The sequence below is a fragment of the Diplotaxodon limnothrissa genome, linkage group LG18 (assembly GCF_057381915.1).
Source record: "Diplotaxodon limnothrissa isolate DT_005_m linkage group LG18, D_limnothrissa_male_GT1.1, whole genome shotgun sequence".
NCBI lineage: Eukaryota > Metazoa > Chordata > Actinopteri > Cichliformes > Cichlidae > Diplotaxodon > Diplotaxodon limnothrissa.
Window position 1 is genome coordinate 15,166,135 of NC_140613.1, and position 17,238 is coordinate 15,183,372.

General features: G+C 42.2%; 1 protein-coding gene across 8 annotated transcripts in view; it reads right to left on the minus strand.

The window, feature by feature from the left end:
- Positions 1 to 4,947: 4,947 nt before the first annotated feature.
- The window catches only part of greb1l (GREB1 like retinoic acid receptor coactivator), a 46,459-nt gene continuing 34,168 nt past the window's right edge, over positions 4,948 to 17,238 (minus strand). For 5 of the 8 annotated variants that reach the window (XM_085378948.1, XM_085378950.1, XM_085378951.1 and 2 more), the window contains 19 exons: positions 16,962 to 17,159; positions 16,705 to 16,885; positions 15,712 to 15,901; positions 14,873 to 15,009; positions 14,418 to 14,760; positions 14,020 to 14,135; positions 13,650 to 13,882; positions 12,827 to 13,386; positions 12,531 to 12,633; positions 12,279 to 12,425; positions 12,032 to 12,171; positions 11,768 to 11,929; positions 11,460 to 11,664; positions 10,046 to 10,208; positions 9,696 to 9,923; positions 9,458 to 9,614; positions 9,172 to 9,372; positions 8,406 to 8,544; positions 4,948 to 7,745 (listed from right to left, as the gene is read on the minus strand). In XM_085378948.1, the coding sequence (XP_085235074.1) occupies positions 7,582 to 7,745; positions 8,406 to 8,544; positions 9,172 to 9,372; positions 9,458 to 9,614; positions 9,696 to 9,923; positions 10,046 to 10,208; positions 11,460 to 11,664; positions 11,768 to 11,929; positions 12,032 to 12,171; positions 12,279 to 12,425; positions 12,531 to 12,633; positions 12,827 to 13,386; positions 13,650 to 13,882; positions 14,020 to 14,135; positions 14,418 to 14,760; positions 14,873 to 15,009; positions 15,712 to 15,901; positions 16,705 to 16,885; positions 16,962 to 17,159 (3,767 nt within the window). In that variant the 3' untranslated portion in view covers positions 4,948 to 7,581. The remainder of the gene's footprint in view (positions 7,746 to 8,405; positions 8,545 to 9,171; positions 9,373 to 9,457; positions 9,615 to 9,695; positions 9,924 to 10,045; positions 10,209 to 11,459; positions 11,665 to 11,767; positions 11,930 to 12,031; positions 12,172 to 12,278; positions 12,426 to 12,530; positions 12,634 to 12,826; positions 13,387 to 13,649; positions 13,883 to 14,019; positions 14,136 to 14,417; positions 14,761 to 14,872; positions 15,010 to 15,711; positions 15,902 to 16,704; positions 16,886 to 16,961; positions 17,160 to 17,238) is intronic. The other 3 variants (XM_085378955.1, XM_085378953.1, XM_085378954.1) reach the window with 3 other exon arrangements.

A 17,238-nucleotide genomic window follows, 5' to 3' on the forward strand; every position in this document is an offset into this window, starting at 1 on the left:
AAGCCTAGGTTATGCTCTGTTAGTTCATTATCATGTAAACTGTCTGCAAAAAGAATAGGCAGACACACGGACATCCACAGAAACCTGCTAACCATCTGATGACGAAGGGCTCATTTATAATAGCCCTTGGCCTCAATGTATAAAAGCAATGTATATTTGTCAGTCCGCTAGTTGAGGCTGCCATTTTAATAAAATTTTTTTTAAAAAAAAGGAAAAGTCTACCTAAATCAACCTGTTTTAGAGCTTTACAGGGATAACCAAGCTGAGTTAGTTTCCCCCTTCTTTCATTCTTTATGCTAATCAAGTAACCGGCCTCTGGCTGCAGCTTCATATGTAGCAGACCGAGAGTGGAGTGGTGTCAGCCTCCTTATCTATCCCACACTGCGAAATCGAACAAGCATATTTTGAATTGTTCCTGTCTGTATGTCTCCTGCATGCACTTTTATTTTGACTCATTCTTCCATTCATGCACCAAATAGTTTTACGACATGGAGACAAATTCATCAATGACGAGGAATGTAAAATTGCACTATGTAAGTTGAAAAATTCCTTAATGCAAAGCACTTCATTTCATGAGAAAAATGAAAGTGCATCCCAAAGGTTGAACAGAGCAAATGAGAGTATGGAAATTTCACAAGGTTTTCTTTCTTCAAATGTTGAAAACGAGTCCTTAACGTAGGTCTGAGGGTGCTAGACTCAGTGGATGTGAATGAAATAATGCACACGGTGACTGAAAGTGTTAGATGTTGCTTTACTAAATGCAAAGCCTGGTTTCCAGTCATTTTTTGTTTTCTTTTGCCAACAATGATCAAGGGGCTGGCTACCATGTATGAGTTAGTATCAGTGAAACAATCAGATCTGACTGGAAGCCAGACTTTCAGTAATGCACTGCGTGAAGGATTTTTCCTGTTCCTGTGGAATTATTATTTTTGTGTTTGTTTGTCCTACCAAGTGTCCATTGTGCAGCATGTGTCTTATCAGTGTCATCATGTCCTGAACGTTAACACCACTTTGTAATATGTAGCACAAAGGACATGTTTGTCTGTTCATAGGATTCATTTCATTTTTTTACACTGTATAAAAAGAAGAAAATTAAACATTCGGTTTAACATGTGCGGCAATAAAGAGTTTAACTTTAAAACAATGTCTCGATATAAGTACTAGTATATACGGATTATCAACATGAGTGTAATATGCTGTATTTAATAAATAAATAAACAAATTCTAAGTCATTTTGGCTCCTGTCTCCAGATTTGTTTCTTTTTTCTTTCTATTCTTTTAAACTTGTTTTTTCTGTAATAATTACATTTAGAACACAAAGTTGGATAGCCTTCCCAAGAGTCGCGTGAAACTGCCTTCATCATCGTCCTCTGACGCCAGGACATTTGACAGTCCACCATTTGAGCTGGCTTACTGCATGACCGCTGTGTCACCAAAGGGTCACACTGTCTCTCCTTTCACGCCATCGGATTGGGATTTGGGCCTTAGAATTGACTCGCTCCACACTCATGAGCTTAGCTGTTGATAGGATATGCATGACTGCAGTAGTGGATGTGATCCACCAAAAGCCAACTGTAATCCGCCAGCACTCCACTTCCCCACAGACCAAGCCCTCAATAAGCCCACAGACAGATGAGCTTCGGTTATATGAAAACCTGTGATTAATTAGAGTAGACTGCCAAGAAGGGTGAGTAATTTTGTCTATCTATCTAATATAAATGTCCCACTTTGGACTTTACCCTCCGTATCTGATCCAATTGTTGCTTTTCTTGACATATCTACTGGGATTGCCACCAAAAAAATTTAAAAAGTGGCAAATTTCATATACATACATATCTCTGAAGCATAAGCAATAAGCATGTTTGTGTGTGCTTGTTTCTTCTTCTACACAGTCATGAGTTGAGCCCCAAACTTGGCACACAGGTGCATAATAGTCCCCTGGTGGTTTTTTATCTACAGTAGATATTATGGCATCATCAAGTTGCCTGGCAACAACATAGCAATGGGCTAAAATGACATGGTTTTAGCATTTGTGCACCTGTAACGCCTTATAATAGCATCATATCGTTTTTATTCTGTGACAATAACTTCTCATTTATATCCACAAAAGCCATCTTGTTGCCTGGCAACCACCTAGCGATACTCTACTTATTTTTTGGTCTTTATTCACCTGCAACGCCTTGCAAAAGCAGCTCATCGTTTCAATTTCACCAAAAACATCTCATTTGTATCTTTTTGTTTTACTTTTCTTCAGTTTAACCATTACACAGTCTTCATAGGTCATGATTTAACAAAGTATTGTAATATTCTGACATTATTAACTGGATGACTAATCCTTAATAATATTTCAAAGAGCAGGAAGAGTATATTCTTTAGGTTTTACGATACTGTTTTGGAAAAACAGCATCTATCCCCCAACAGCATGCCCTTTTTTACCTAAGTCATGAAAACACAACAGTAATGATGGCTTTAATATATTTTATTGAAAATGAAACTTGGAAGAACAGTTAGGAGTTATTATTATAACCATCTATAACCATTACAACCATTAAACTCTGTCCTCAGGGCTATATCATAAAAAATATTCATACCTATCATTAACCATTCCATTATTTATATTAATTAAACCCAGAATAAATGCTTTCTAATTTGGGTATTGGTTATTATCTATTGATTGGTATCCATGGGTGTGGCCAGGAGCAGCAAATTTGCATTTAAAGCTACATGCACCTGTGAGCGATCGGTGAGGTATTGCTGAGCTGAAACTTTGAAGATACATTCTGGGAATATGTGAAACTTAATTTAAGCTGATAAAATGGGCTACAGTAGGAGAGAGAAATAATTTAAATGCATTTAATCTTCTGACCTTGCAGAATTTGGAAAAATATCACCTCAAAGCCCAAATTAAACAATGAAACCAAACAAGAAAACTGTGTACCACAGGAAGCTAATAGCACTGTAAATTAATAGCCTTAAAATAGTGAGTTACCCCTCTGACATCTTTGCAAGCATCAGATTTCAAACGCATAAAAATCATTTAAAACTTTTCCATGAAGAACAATCATGAGGTGCCAGAATCAGCATCCCAGGCGCCCTTTCATGCCTTTACTTTCTTATCCAGTCCTGACAGCCGCTGGCTGAAAATAGCCTTGTGTTATATCACACAGAGGTTGTAGGTTGATGGAAAGCCTGCTCTAATATTACCTCACAGGAGCTGAAATAGTAATGTCCCTGGACCAACAATGCCCCTGTGCCCTGACAGTGATGATGCCAGAAAGAGCCCAGCATTCATTATGAAGCTATTTCTCTTCTTGATAGTGAGAAAGGTCATTGTACATTATTCACAACAAAGATACAGAGGTGCTGAGATGGAAAAAAAACACATCAGGAGAGATGTTGCTTCGGAAATAAACAAGACCCCGGGGTTTACTCTTGCAGAATAAAAAGATCTGGCATTGTGTGGATGAGAGTGAGGATACTGTTAATCACAGGCTAAAGACAGGGAGCCACATGCTTGAAGAACCCTACTTAAACTTTGTATCAGTCCACTTGTCTTCAAAATACAACATGAAAGCATCAAAACCAATGGAAATCAGAGCTTATAGAATTCAAACATGCAGCCCAAATGATAAGAAGTAATGAAGGAGTTATACAGTGATCAGAAGTTTCCATACACTCATCATGGGTATTTCTTTGAACTGTTCTTTTTCCAGTATGTATACATACATATAGGATCAAAAGTATACATACACTCCCAGCAATATATTTGATTAAATGTCACTTAATCAAATGTTCTTGCTGGATAGCTGACGACTCTTCTTGGCAGAATTGGCAGAGTTCATTTCAACTGGTTGGTTTCATTGCACAGACCCAGCTTTTAAGCATAGTCCACAAATTTTCAACGGGGCTGAGGTCGAAATATTCCAAAAGCTTCATGTTATCCTGCGTTATCTATTCCAAAATCAGTTTTGATGTATTTGGGATCATTGTTCTGTTGGAACATCTGATTGTGTCCAAGTTTCAACCATCAAGCTGTTGATTTGAGGTGAAGTGAAAAATCTTTCCATCACTTTCTGCAATGCATCAGTACAAGTGTCAAAAAAATAGTCCCAGACCATGATACTGCCACCACCATGTTCCACAACCGGAACGCTGAAAACTTTACTCGCTCCGGTCCTTGTTTTGTCTGAGCATAAAACTTTTTGGCTTGTCCACATGAGCAGTGGCAAATTTCAGTTGAGCTTGAAGGTGTTGATTTGGAAGTACGAACTTCTTTCTTAGTCGGCGCCCTCTCAGTCCATGCCAATGTAAATCTCACTTCATTGTGGACAGTGATGCTGGTGTTTCAGCAATTTCCAGTTCATGGCTGGCTTGAGGCTTAGTGGTTCTTTGGTTGTTCCTAAACATCTTAACCAATTTCCTCCAAAGGGTGACAGTCTGGCTCTTTGTCCAGACGTTGGCAAGGCGATTACACATCCATGTCAATGTCAAACAAATCCTTTTTATGCTGGCAAAGATAAAGTTGTAGTTAATCATGATCTGATGTTGAGTTAAAAGACACAGTAGAACTTTCAGGACCACTTTTTAAAAGACTGAAGTGAGTGTATGCACAATTTGGACCCTGCAGGGATTAGAGAAAACACAAAATAACATCAAATTATGCAACCAATTCTTGGTTTTTTTTAAAGTAATTAAAGATACATGCTCCACAATCCCTGGAAAGGGAACAAAAATGATCAAAAGCCCCAAATTTCCATAACATTCCTGCCCATGATGAGTATGTAAACATCTGACAACATGTGTATAATGTCTTGCAACTTTGCTGGAGCTCGCCAATTTTTGGTATGCAACTCACTCTACTGTCTTTGTGTCTGTTAACAGATTAAATCACAGAGTCGGGCACTGAAAACAAAGAGGAAAAATAACAGGATATGTTTAGATGCCATTTTATTACATTCAGACATTTTAAACAACAACAGCATGGCTCGAACATTAAGATATTCACAGCCTGCAACCACAATGGTAAACGTGAGGTAGATCAACCAGGCACCAAGGCTACCACTGTGCTGCACATAGTTATCAAACACATTTCAGTTAAGATTGTGGGAGCAAGTTGCATATTAAGTATTAAAATCAAAGAGGAAAAACACTTTCTACGGACCATTGTTTTGATCATCACTATTATATTAAATCTAGGGGTTAGGGAACATAACCGTCTTCTGGAAATAATTCTTTAAGCTGGCAACTTGTATAGTGCAAGTCCAACATTTGCAAAACCCCCAGTGACATTCAGTAGATCCAAGAATCATTCGTTTGTGTCTTGTGCAAAGCCTTCGCGACCGGTTTTGAAGAGGGCACGCTCCCTTGGCCCAAGTGAACTTAGGCCTCAATCAAATTATACACTCCAATATGATTATCAGTCCCAAATGCTTTTCAAATAAATAAAAAAAAATCCTCATGGACCTGATTCTCATTTTCAAAAAAAGAAAAAAAGAAAAGGAAAAAGCCCCCAAAAAGAATAAAGACATAAAAGACAAATCTAGGTAGATTCTTCTTGCCTTTGCAACATAAAAATGCAGAAAGACATCACCAAAATACACTGGCAAACATTACACAACATTAAACACATCAGTAACCCTCAGTGGGTAAGGGGATGATCGAATATATTAATAATGTAAACAAAGCTTTAAACAGTACAGTAGTACAAAACCCAATTATTTGATCTCTCTACACACAGAGACAAACAACATTCTTTCGCCTCACAGTCAAAAGGTTTCTTCATTCTCATTGGTCCAAAAACAAAACAAAACCTAAGCAGACACTGTGTGAAACATCGCTTAAGGCATATTCTTTGGACAACCACGTGCAGAAACTTAAAAACATTCATCTTTCAAGTATATGTGTAAACCTAATTTTCGCCCTTTAATTCAGGACTGGAAACTGGGTTAATCAAAGTGGATGGTAGCAAACATCTTCAATAAACAATCAGGACACCATAACAGGAGGTGACATCTCAGGCACAGGCAGTAGCAGGACAGCTGGCAGTGAGAGAGCTTGCCTGTGGTACACTTTGCGCGACTATGTGAAAAATTACTGTCATAACATACGACTAAATCAACTGCTCGGTGTCCATGTTAACAGAAAGCATGTAAAAATAAAAACATTGTGGCAGATCATCTAAAGCTGTGTGCACGCTGGAAACTATTCTCTCATCGAGCATCGCTTGCAGATATTTTGAGCTCTGGTTTCCTAGGTAACCCTCTAAAGTATTTACAACCCAGTAATATGTCAATCAGCAGTATCATACGCTTTCAAAGTCTCTAAATTTCCTGTCACTGTAGGTTATTTTGGCTACAGTTGCAGAACGACACTGACTTCTTCTATGGTTTCTGGTTGTCACATCGCTTCCTGCGTGGATGTTGATTCACAGCGGCGTAGCGACCGCAAACCGTAGAAGAAAGTGAGTGAAATGTGTTATGTGACTACATGTCACGTTTCACCTGCTGACAATGCTAACTGGATGAATCCCAAGATAAACTGTTCTCAACTTTGAGGCAAGGAATTGAAGTAACTACCAATGAGAACGCAGGATTCCATGCATTAGTGGGTTACCTAGGTAACAAATCAAGCAAACTGCTTCCTGTGTGGATGCAGTTTAATAGTGTTTCAGAAAAATTGACCAGCTTCACAGATTTCTATTGAAACTGAAACAGTAAAATACCGAAGACACAACTCGTATGTTCCCGTAGTTTTCCAGTCGCTTTGGATAAACTCGCATGAAATGTAGTCATGTGACAACATGTGTCAAATCCAACGGCTGCTTATTGTTTGATTCCCACAGCTTCCAGTACAGATACTCCTGATGACCTGAAATCCAGTAATGACCAAACTCTTGGGTGTGTCTTTGTAACGTTATGAGGAAACATAAATGGGCTTTGTGGATTATGAGAGGCGAAGCAGGTGAGAAAGGTCAAAGAAAGCAAAGGAAAAAGGAAAAGTGCAGCTAAAGGCGTCTTTGGTGCTTAGAAAAATTAATGGCAAACTTAAACTGTTTTCATGCAGATGCACAAACATTAACAAACACAGATGTTACCATGGTCTCAAACCTGCCATGTCCCTGTTAAAATATATTCCATTGATGCTGGTAGCGCGACTCCTTAAAGCCACCTCCCTCTGACCCCCTGAACATCCAGGACTGGACAAAGTGGGTTCAAAATACATTCTTCAAATAGTCACATTATCCGTCGCGAGTCCAAAAAAAACCAACACCAAAACAAAATAAGTTCAGTTTCAGCTGTGCTTTTTTTCCCCTCACAGCAAAGTCTTTTTCACTACGACACAAACTTAACTGAAGACAAGCCGACAAGCGAGCAAAAGTCAGAAACATTCACCGACCCTCTTTGGAGTCGGGCACAGTGCACACTGGCAGTACAGAAAGCTGTGTCAGGTGGTCCTCACACCTCGTGCTTCAGCATTTCCCTGCTGACCTGTCTTCTGCCTGATCAAAATTTGATTGCAGGTCTGGAACTAAATCTCAGTTCTGATTGGGTTTCTTCAGCAGCGGCATAGATTTGAGCAGGTTTAAACGTGGCGGCCGGTCAGAAAGTAGAGGGACCGATCCTCGTTGCAGTTGGCCGTCTGAAACTCGTCCCGCAGGCGGAACTGCCATTCGTCCTCCAGCTCCAGTCGGGCGATTGTCTGACGCAGGGAACTGCGGTCCTGACAGATCACACAGAGGGTGGCACCTGTGAACAAATTCAAGATCAAAAGTTAAATAGTAGGACATGCAGTGCCACTTTAATTATCAAGTTTAGCTGTTTAGTTCTCTATTGTGAGACAGATTGCATAATTCTATCATGTTAGATTTAACAGGGCTAGAAAGACATCCACGTGTGGCATAGTTTGCATCTAAGACACCAACTCATACGCAAGAACTGTCACTGCCTTCCAAACAAACTACAGGTGACCATGGCAACCTATTAGCAACCAAACCAACTGCAAGGACGTTTTTGGTGCAGCATTTTTTATATCTTTGTAACAAATTTCACCTAGCAACAGCGCACAACTTCCAGTAACCACTTACCAATCGGTTCAGGGATACAGATTTTCCCTTAGCAACCACTGGTTGCCAGGCAATCACCAGCTGCTCTCTATGCTTGCATGACTGGGATGTAAGCTACTGTAGTCAGGAACTGATTCTTATTTTGTAGAGACACCCAAACCTTGCCAATGTCCTTTTAACATCTGGAAGCTTTTATTTTGACAGTCTAGCACAGAGGAAGGTAGGGGGTGAAAATCTAAGAAAACAACCAGGTCATTTCCTATAACTATGTGTGGGGTCTTGGGAAAATATGAGCAACAAAGCATCCCGATCCCTTCCTTTAATCGTGACACTGATTTCATACCTTTGAGGAAGTCGAATTTCTTCAGGAGTCCAGAAACAACGAAGGAGTCACAGAGGTAAAGCAGCAGGCCACTGAACACCAGCCCCTGATGGTTCAGGTTGGTGGAGTGTGGACGAGAGTTGATGTAGCACACAGAGATCTGCAACAACAACAACAACAACAACAACAAAAAAAAAAAAAAAAAAAAGAGACAAACTTCATTAATCACAGTCGGGAAAATGAAACTAACATCACGAACTTGCCTCGAAGTAACTGAAAGAAAACATTACGACTCCCTGACAGTTCCTGCTGGGAGCTCCCGAAGGTGTCTGCTCAAGCAAATTTAAAGTCGCCTTGTGGGTAAAAGTTTAAAACAAAAGATGTGCAAAAACTTGAGAAGACTGTGTGTACAGATAGATGGTCATTGCCTCCTATGCACAAATGTGCAGTAAATGCATTGTTAGCATTCACTGTGTGCACATGTGCGTGTATGCAGGTCAGAATGTTCTAAGAAGAACAGATGGGAAAGTCATGCAACATGCTTCTCTGTGGGTTAAAAAAAAAATCTACATTAAAGTCGGGGAGCAAGTTTGCCTCATTTCTCTATACTATACAGATTAGAGCACCTTATAACGTATATAACTCTGCATATCAGACAGAGAAGCACTCGATTTCTATCCAAAATGTGTCTATCACAGTAGTCTGGTATTTAAGCCTTGCCCTAAGTTTGAAATAGAGATTATTCTACTGTTCCTGCTTTCAACTGCAACCTCCAGGGAGCTCTCACCTCCGGGCTGAGGTTGAGGTAGCTGTCAATGGACAGAACTGGGTTGTCTCTGTTCCTAACAGCTTTCGGAAATAGTCTGTGACTGCAGCTCTGGAGGAACCTTTCCAGTAGGAACTGGGCCGGGGCGTCGAAGAGGGTCTGTTCGCTGTCTGGTGCACAAACATACTGCAACGGGCTGATTAGAGCGGGGTTTTCAATTTCCTTTGGAGAGAAGAAAGAAGTTTCATGTGAGCTGGTGTTACGCACAGAAAGACAAGGACATAACAAAGCGAATAATTTTAATCACCTGAACACCCACCATGAGTTTAGGTTTGACCAGGAATTCTTTGTTTCTTCCCCCAACTGGAATGTGCTTCTTCATCAGGAAGAAGTTGTTGAAGCGGCACAGCAACAAGCCACTGCTATTAACCCTTAGATTAAAGTCCACCTCCTCGCAGCCATACCTGCACGGGACAGCAACGTCAGGTAACGGTGACAATGCACACCTCAGACCAACTGACTCACATGGCCTTCTCTGAGCTTACCGATTCAGGTCGTACTGGACGTTCTGCGTCAGGTCCACATTCAGCATGACAAAGTCATGGAGGTGACACCGACTGAAGGGATTGCTGGGAGACCTGCGAGCCAGGCTGCTGCTCCACTTGCGTGTGCCGCACACGGCGTACTGGGAGATCTTGGGCGTGTTCTCCATGTGCTGCAGCACCGTTTTTAGAGACACGTTGCTGAGACATGAGCCTCCATCTGATGTCTCACTAAGAAACCAATAGGGGAGGGCAATTTTACATATTTTGAACATATGTAAAATTGATTTTGAACAGAGCTTCGTTAACCGTAGCAACCAACTCCACTCTTACACTTGGGAAGCGCTTATTACCTTCCTTCTGCTGATTGGTGGGCGTTCCACTGCACACAGGAGTCGTCCATCATGACAATGAAAGGCCATATGTCTTGTCTCTTGACACCTTGCTCCTCCAGTCGGTTCCTCTCCAGCTCGAGGTTATGGTATGACAGCTCTTTGATCAAGAAGCGAGTTGCACCTTAAAACAGACAGGATTGTTTTTGTTAGGTTTTCACTTAAGATTTGATTAAAACTGATGCACCTTTAATTAACTTTGATAAAAGAAGTAATCTTTTCAAATCCCATGTAAGGGATATATTTGCATAGAGCTTGTATACATTTGCAAATTTACAAGTCTGATAGTTTAGAAAGACAATGAGGTACACTCTGTTGGGCTTTTTGTTCTTCTCTGTCACACGAACCCTCTGCATGTCCTCCTACACTACATTCATGAACCTCTTCTGAGGTCTTCCTCTTTCCCTCCTGCCTGGCAGCTCCATTTAGCCACTATCCGTCCTCTGCACATGCCCAAAACCATCTCAACCATTTTTCTCTAACATTTTTCCTCCAAATTGCTCAACCTGAGCTGTCCCTCTAATCTGTCCGTTCTGATAACCGAGTAAAAATCTTAACATCTTCAACTCTACCATCCGTCTATTTATTTTTTCCAGTGCCCCGCTCTCCAAATCCTACATCATCTCAGGCTTCACTACCATCCTGTAAACCTTCCCTTTCACTCTCCTCATCTCTACCCACTCCAGCCTGCCTGCAGTCTCTACACTCTGTCGGGCACTGCAGATAAAAATATGTTTAGGTATTCAGCAGAGAAGTCTATCCTGATTAGAAAGCAGTCACACTGACATAAAGGGTCATCTTTAGCCCAATGCCATCTGCTTATCTGAGAGAAATGTTGTTTAGTTACACCCACTTCAGAAAGGCCTTGCACCTAATTGGCTGCACTACAAATCAGACTGATACAATAGATGGCTGACCTTCTCGCGTTGGGTAAGGCAACAGGTAACTTTTCGCCTAGTTTAAACACAGCACTAAAAACAAGTTGAAAACACAACCATGGTAGATAATACACTGCAACGAATTACTCATTATCAACAGAGTGATAAGCTGTCATGTAAAGGCTGAACGCCACTGTGTGGACTTTCAACCACTAGTAGTGCTGTGGAGAAAGGCTTTCATAAGAGGGTCTCCATTTAGTTATTTTTGCTCATACAAGAGCGAGTGAGCAATGTAACACAAGTTCCTGCTATTCTTTTTTTTTTAGCATCTGCTGCCATGCAAATCACGACAACAAACACAAGCGAGGGCAAGAAAAAACGATGATATGGGAAAAAATTTTTATATCGACTGCAAGTAGAATGAAATATTTTAAATATATTTTAGTTAGGATCAAAAAACTGTCAGGTTTAACAACAGAGATAGCTCAGCTGCTCACCAACTCCAGCGTTGTTGAACATGGCGGGCAGGACGAGCAAGATGTGGTTGGGCCAGTACTTCCTATAGTGAGGCATCTCAAACTGTTTGACCACGAGGATGTGCAGATGTGCTGCGCCCTCCGTGGCATGGAAAATGTTGAGCAGGCCGTGTTCTTGGCGTCCTGTGGTTGGGGTGAAGATTGGACTCCTGAGAAGGTCGGGGTCCTGCAGACAGATAAACACGGTTGAAGCAAAAGTAAACATGTGACCCAAACGGCGATTAGGAGGATTAAGGCGCGACAGATACTGCTGTCTTGAGCAAACTAACCTTGGTGGAGACCAGAGGCAGACGCATGCTCTCCAGGTGGCTGCCCTGATGACTGAAAACAAAGTGCTGCTCCTTAGATTTGGGAATCACAAACTGGAGCTGGACCTCCTCTCCCAGCATGGACGAGCAGAAGGTGAAAGCATGAAAAGTGCACTCCGACAGCTACAACACAACCACACACACATGTACAATATTAACACAAGGATGGGATATGTGCATCTGTAAGTCTGCAGTAAAGCAGAAGGTGTTGGTGGTGCATCTCACCTGTGTAGCTGCGCCTGCTTCACAGTAGTGATGGCACTGGTCACAGTGATGAAAGGCATTGTGGGCAGCAAACCTACTCTGACGTATCGACTTGGTCACTCGTGTGGCTGGAGTTTGGTTCTCTTTATCTTGCTTACAATCTATATAAACATAAAAAACGTAAGTTCATTTTTTAATAACACCCGATTAAAAAGCTGAACTCAGAGTGGGCAAGTTTGATGGGTTTTTTTTCCATGTTTTTGCTGACCTTTGAAAGACTTTAGCATCTTGTCAGAGTAAACAGGGCTGGCTTTCCTGAATTTAGGATCTCGGAGGTTGGGGTCAAAGGGCAGCTTTCGGACTTCCTCGATGTCCGGCCACTGGGTACTTACTAGAGTTGTGACCTCTGAATTTTCTGTGGAGGGTGATTTGATACATTTGTCACCATCAAATTAACTGCTTCATGTATTTCACAAAATGTGAAGGCCATTAAAAATAAACAAATCCCTATGAGTCTCACCTTCCTCCACTTCATCCTCATCATACACGTCGACCTCGAGCAGCCTGATGAGCATCCGAAACAGGATACGCAGAAACTGCAGGTAGGCGCCAGTTTTTCCCACCTAGCGAAGGAAAGGAAAGAATACCAGTAGAACTACAGTGACACTTAAATCCAGATGAGGAATTAACTGCATAAATTTATATGGATGCCAATAAATTTAAAGAATATTTTTAAAAAGAATTCTCTGTATTCTATTTTTAAATCAAGTTAGTCACAAATAAGAAAAGGAGTATTTTCCACACGAGATTTGTTACCTGTGGGGGTCCACTGAGCAGCAAGCGTCGAGGATGCGGCACAGACGGCGCTTCATAATCAGCATGATGCTGCCGCGCGATGGTCCACTGGCGGTAGTACATGCTCTGCTCCGTCCCCTGCAGGGTGTGAGTGATAATGGGCCTCAGCGGACTGCTCCAGGCCACGTCTGCGTGAGGGAGCAGCGAGGAGGAGCTCAGCTGACTCCCAGAGTCCCCCGACAACAGATTGTAAGCCGCTCGCGACAAGATGACTGTGCGCGGTGATGCCCTCGTGGGCTCGCGATCGCTCTGCGTGGACTGGCTGGGCCTCTGGGTGGAGGAGGAAGATGGTGAGGGGGAGGAAGATGAGGAACTGGAGTAGAGGGATGGAGGAGCCTTGGAGGCTTTCGAAGGGTCGGAAGAGAGCGGGGTTCCCAGTGTGTCGCACTCCTCCTTAATTCCGAGTGTTGATGTGCCCATGTCTATGGTGACCATGCCTTCAGGCTGCGAGGTGGAAGTGGAGGGTTTCTGGAAAGAGTCTGCAACATCAGATGAGCTGACACCATTATCCGCCAAAGAGCCTGAGGGAAATATGAAAGACACACCCGCACATATATGTAACTAACAAGTGCTCACATGTTTGGAGGGTTTTTTTCTCTCTTTGGATTAAAACCAAATTTTCTACAAACCAAACTCATTCCAAAGCTATGACCCGCGTTCATTTACAGTACCCATGTATTATGGTCGACTTGCTTTACTGTAATCAGAAATCAATTAGAGTTAAGCTCATGTCAGTTACACTCTGGGTTTCCTTTAATCCAACATCACAGTAATTCACACTAACCAGAGGTTCTGGTTGCAGCGCTGCCGTTGCTCTGAGGTCTTTCCAGCTCATCTCCATCATTCAAGCTGGTGGCGACCTTCTCCACATCCGATTCCCGAGGGGCCATAGCCTTCTTTGGTTTAGGAACAACAACCCTGGATACGTAGGTGCATGCCAGACCCACCTCCTGTTCCAGGGCTGTACGAGTCAGGTAGCTGGAGTCTATCAGTCGCAGGTCGCAGTATTTCAAAGACCTAGAAGTGCACAAGGGAGTTGATGGGAGACAAGAGTTTTAGAGAAGAGCTAAACGGATCTTTGCTACATTTTATGTTAAAGAAACAGACATACTGAGCCATGTTATAAGCTAGGGTAGTATTAAGTATGATATTACTTGGGGAAAGTCTCTCCAAGAGGGTCTTTGCCCGTGAGGATGACGATGCAGGGCAGCCCTTCCAGATCCTCATAGGTGTGTGGCACCCAGTCTTCATTCTCACAGCCTTGCCAAGCCTGACAAAAAGAGATGAAAATCAAAGTGTGCCCTCTTCAGTTACAGGTTATTTATAAAAACTAAAAACAAAACAAAAAATGCATGAGACTTTAATCATGCAGACAAAGTATGAGGCAAAACAATTTTTTCATTGTACAAAAGTGCACAACAGATTCGCAAAATCATGTAAACTCCCTGATAATGACTGATCTGCAAAAACGCAGAAGGATCCCAACACTCTACATTCAGCAGAACACACTTCACACAAAGAAATCAGTCGTGTGACTCTGATTTTTCCTCACCCTGAGGCGACTGATAAAATTTCTGTGCAGGTTGAGCTCAGACGCAGGACTTCCCAGCAGCACTGCAAAGCACAGCTGCAGTCCCAGCTTGTCCCTCACGTCCTCCAGTCTTTCTCGGGCCAACATTGCCAGCTGCAGCGAGGGGATACGGACCAGCAGCATGTGGCCGTGGCCCTGGGAGCCCTCTCTGCTTGGAGCGTTTATCAAGTCCTCCACCATGGCCAGGGTCTCTGGAGTTATGTGGTCTCTCAGGGACGGGGAAGAGGTGAGAGCCATCATGGCCTCAGTGTACTGCTGAATCAGCAGGTAGCTGCGGATCACCATGCTGTGTAGGTGGGGATGTCTGGAGGTACAATCAGAGCTTTTTAACTGATTATAATGTCTACAGTTATTATGAGTTACCCACTCAGTGGAAGTAAACACAAAACTCTTCATGTTTGATTCATCAGTTTCACCTTTCCAACAGAGTGTGAACCATTTTCTCAAACGCATCATCATAGCGCAGGATGGGACTGGCCATGCCCCACTGCAGGGATCTGCTGTAGTCCCTCAGGCCAAAGTAGACCAGCTCGTCAGGAAACTGCTCCCTCTGCTGGACGATAAAGATACCGACATCAGTTTAGACAATGTGTCCTGACTGTTCTTAATGATACACTGCACACTGTTGAAACGCTGTGCCTAGTTACAAAACATGGAGTAAGTATCCTCATATATAATACTGGATAAGAAAGTGAGCCTAATGTGTTCTATAATATATTGGTTCCCTTTCTCTCTGACTTGTAACTCCTTAACACGAGGCTCGAGTTACTTTAGACCCTTTTTAAAAAATGTCTAAAACTGTAACTGCAGTTTCACCACAGCAGGGGGAGTAGCTAAACCACAGCACAGGAAATATGCCAGTGTGCTGCAGTAAAGTCATTTATGATAAATAATTCACATAAGAAATTAGCATTTGCCATTCCAGTGACTGCCTATCGTGGTGTTTTGTAGACCATTCTGCATAACTCATAACTAAAGAAACGTTTTAGTGTTAAAAAAAAAAAAAAAAAAAAGTGGGGATAGGTTAATTGATTAATCTAAATTGCCCATAGGTGTGAATGTGAGTGCGAATGGTTGTCTGTCTCTGTGTGCTAGCCCTGTGACAGACTGGCGACCTGTCCAGGGTGTACCCTGCATCTCGCCCTATGACAGCTGGGATAGGCTCCAGCGCCCCTCGAAACCCTGAAAAAGGGTAAGCGGAAGCGAATGGATGGATGTAAAAAAAACAAACAAACAAACAAACAAACATTCTCACCAGATTGTCGTTGGACGGCCAGTGAACTTCATTGTGGATGCTGATTCGAGACTGGCGGGTCTGCAAAGTGTAAGGGAAACAGCTGACCTGCAGGACCAAGAGGTTCATGGCATCTAAGACTTCTTGACAGTTCACCACCCGGTCAGCCAAACCCTGCAGCTCCCCGTGGCACACAGAGCCTGACAGGGCACTGAAAATAGATCAGGGTGGGGAAAGTGTTTGAATGAATTCATGGATATTTTTTTACTTACTATGATTATCCTAGCACAGCACTTAATAACACTCAACATGGTTTTGAAATAACAACTTTGTGCAAAAAGCTTTGTATGCTGGTCTAACTGGCTGATGTGTGGGAGGTCGGTCCAAAGATAATCCCCTCTGGGAAAAAGGAAGTGATCTGTTTTAGTGTTCTGGCAATAACAGAAAAAAATTCTTGGGAGGAAAAAAAACAACCTCAAAACAAAACAAAGAAAGACAAGTTATAATAGTTAGTTAACTAAAATTAAAGACTGAAACTGACATGTAGCATAAAGCAAAAGACTAAAATATACTACAGCTTTGCATGTTTCTAATCTTTGCAAAGGGGATCTCACTGGGTGACGACCAGCAAGACTGAAAGATTGAGCATTTCCCCATCATGATAATAAAGGGAATTAAAAAGAACTTTAACAATAAATGGTGTTTTGTTGTAAAATTACATGCCACAATGAGAAAAGACAGCACCTACTGGCCGTCGACAGTGTTCACATGACTGAACTTTAGTATTTGCACAAGCGAAGAAAGATTCTTACAATAACTTTAAGAATGTTTGACAACAACTTTAGCAAAACTCTCATGCTTTCATTGAAACATCAACATTTCTCTTCAATGGTGAAATAGCTTGAAAAGTCAGTTCTTCTTCTTTAAAGGCTGCTTTAAATTATCAGCAGAGCAAAACAAAGTGAGCCATAATGGTTTTAATGGGAGAATCTGTGCTGTCGGAGTCGCCTTTACCTTGTGAGGTCGACGTGCGAGTTGTCGTGAATGAGGACAAACAGAGTGTAGGGGTTCTGTTTGACTTTCTTCATGAAGGCCTCCATCTTGGCGTGAACATCACCGTCAAGACGCACCACATATTTGTCTGACTTCAGGTGGGCCGTGGAGGGGTCTTCATTTCCCAGGTCCACAAGTACACCTAAGGCGAAAACGTGAGGATTCCATACAGCACTGCAACAAAACAACAACAGTTCTTCCTTTGGGTTTGTACACACCTGATTGTCGGATGCGTTGTGCCGTCTGGTGGACCAGAATGTGAGACGGTGGGACCAAAACCAGGAAGTCCACCTTGCAAAAACGCCCTAAATCGAGGTTCTGTGTCCCTGAATCCGCGATGGAGCACACTTGAGAAAGAAGGCTACGAGCCACATTAAGCTGGGCCGGATAGATCTGGAAGCCCTTTGTAAAAAGATCTGCAAGAAGAAACACAAAAGTTAGCACCAGGATGATTATATGTGAAAAGCAGATCCTAACCACAGCAAAGTATCACTG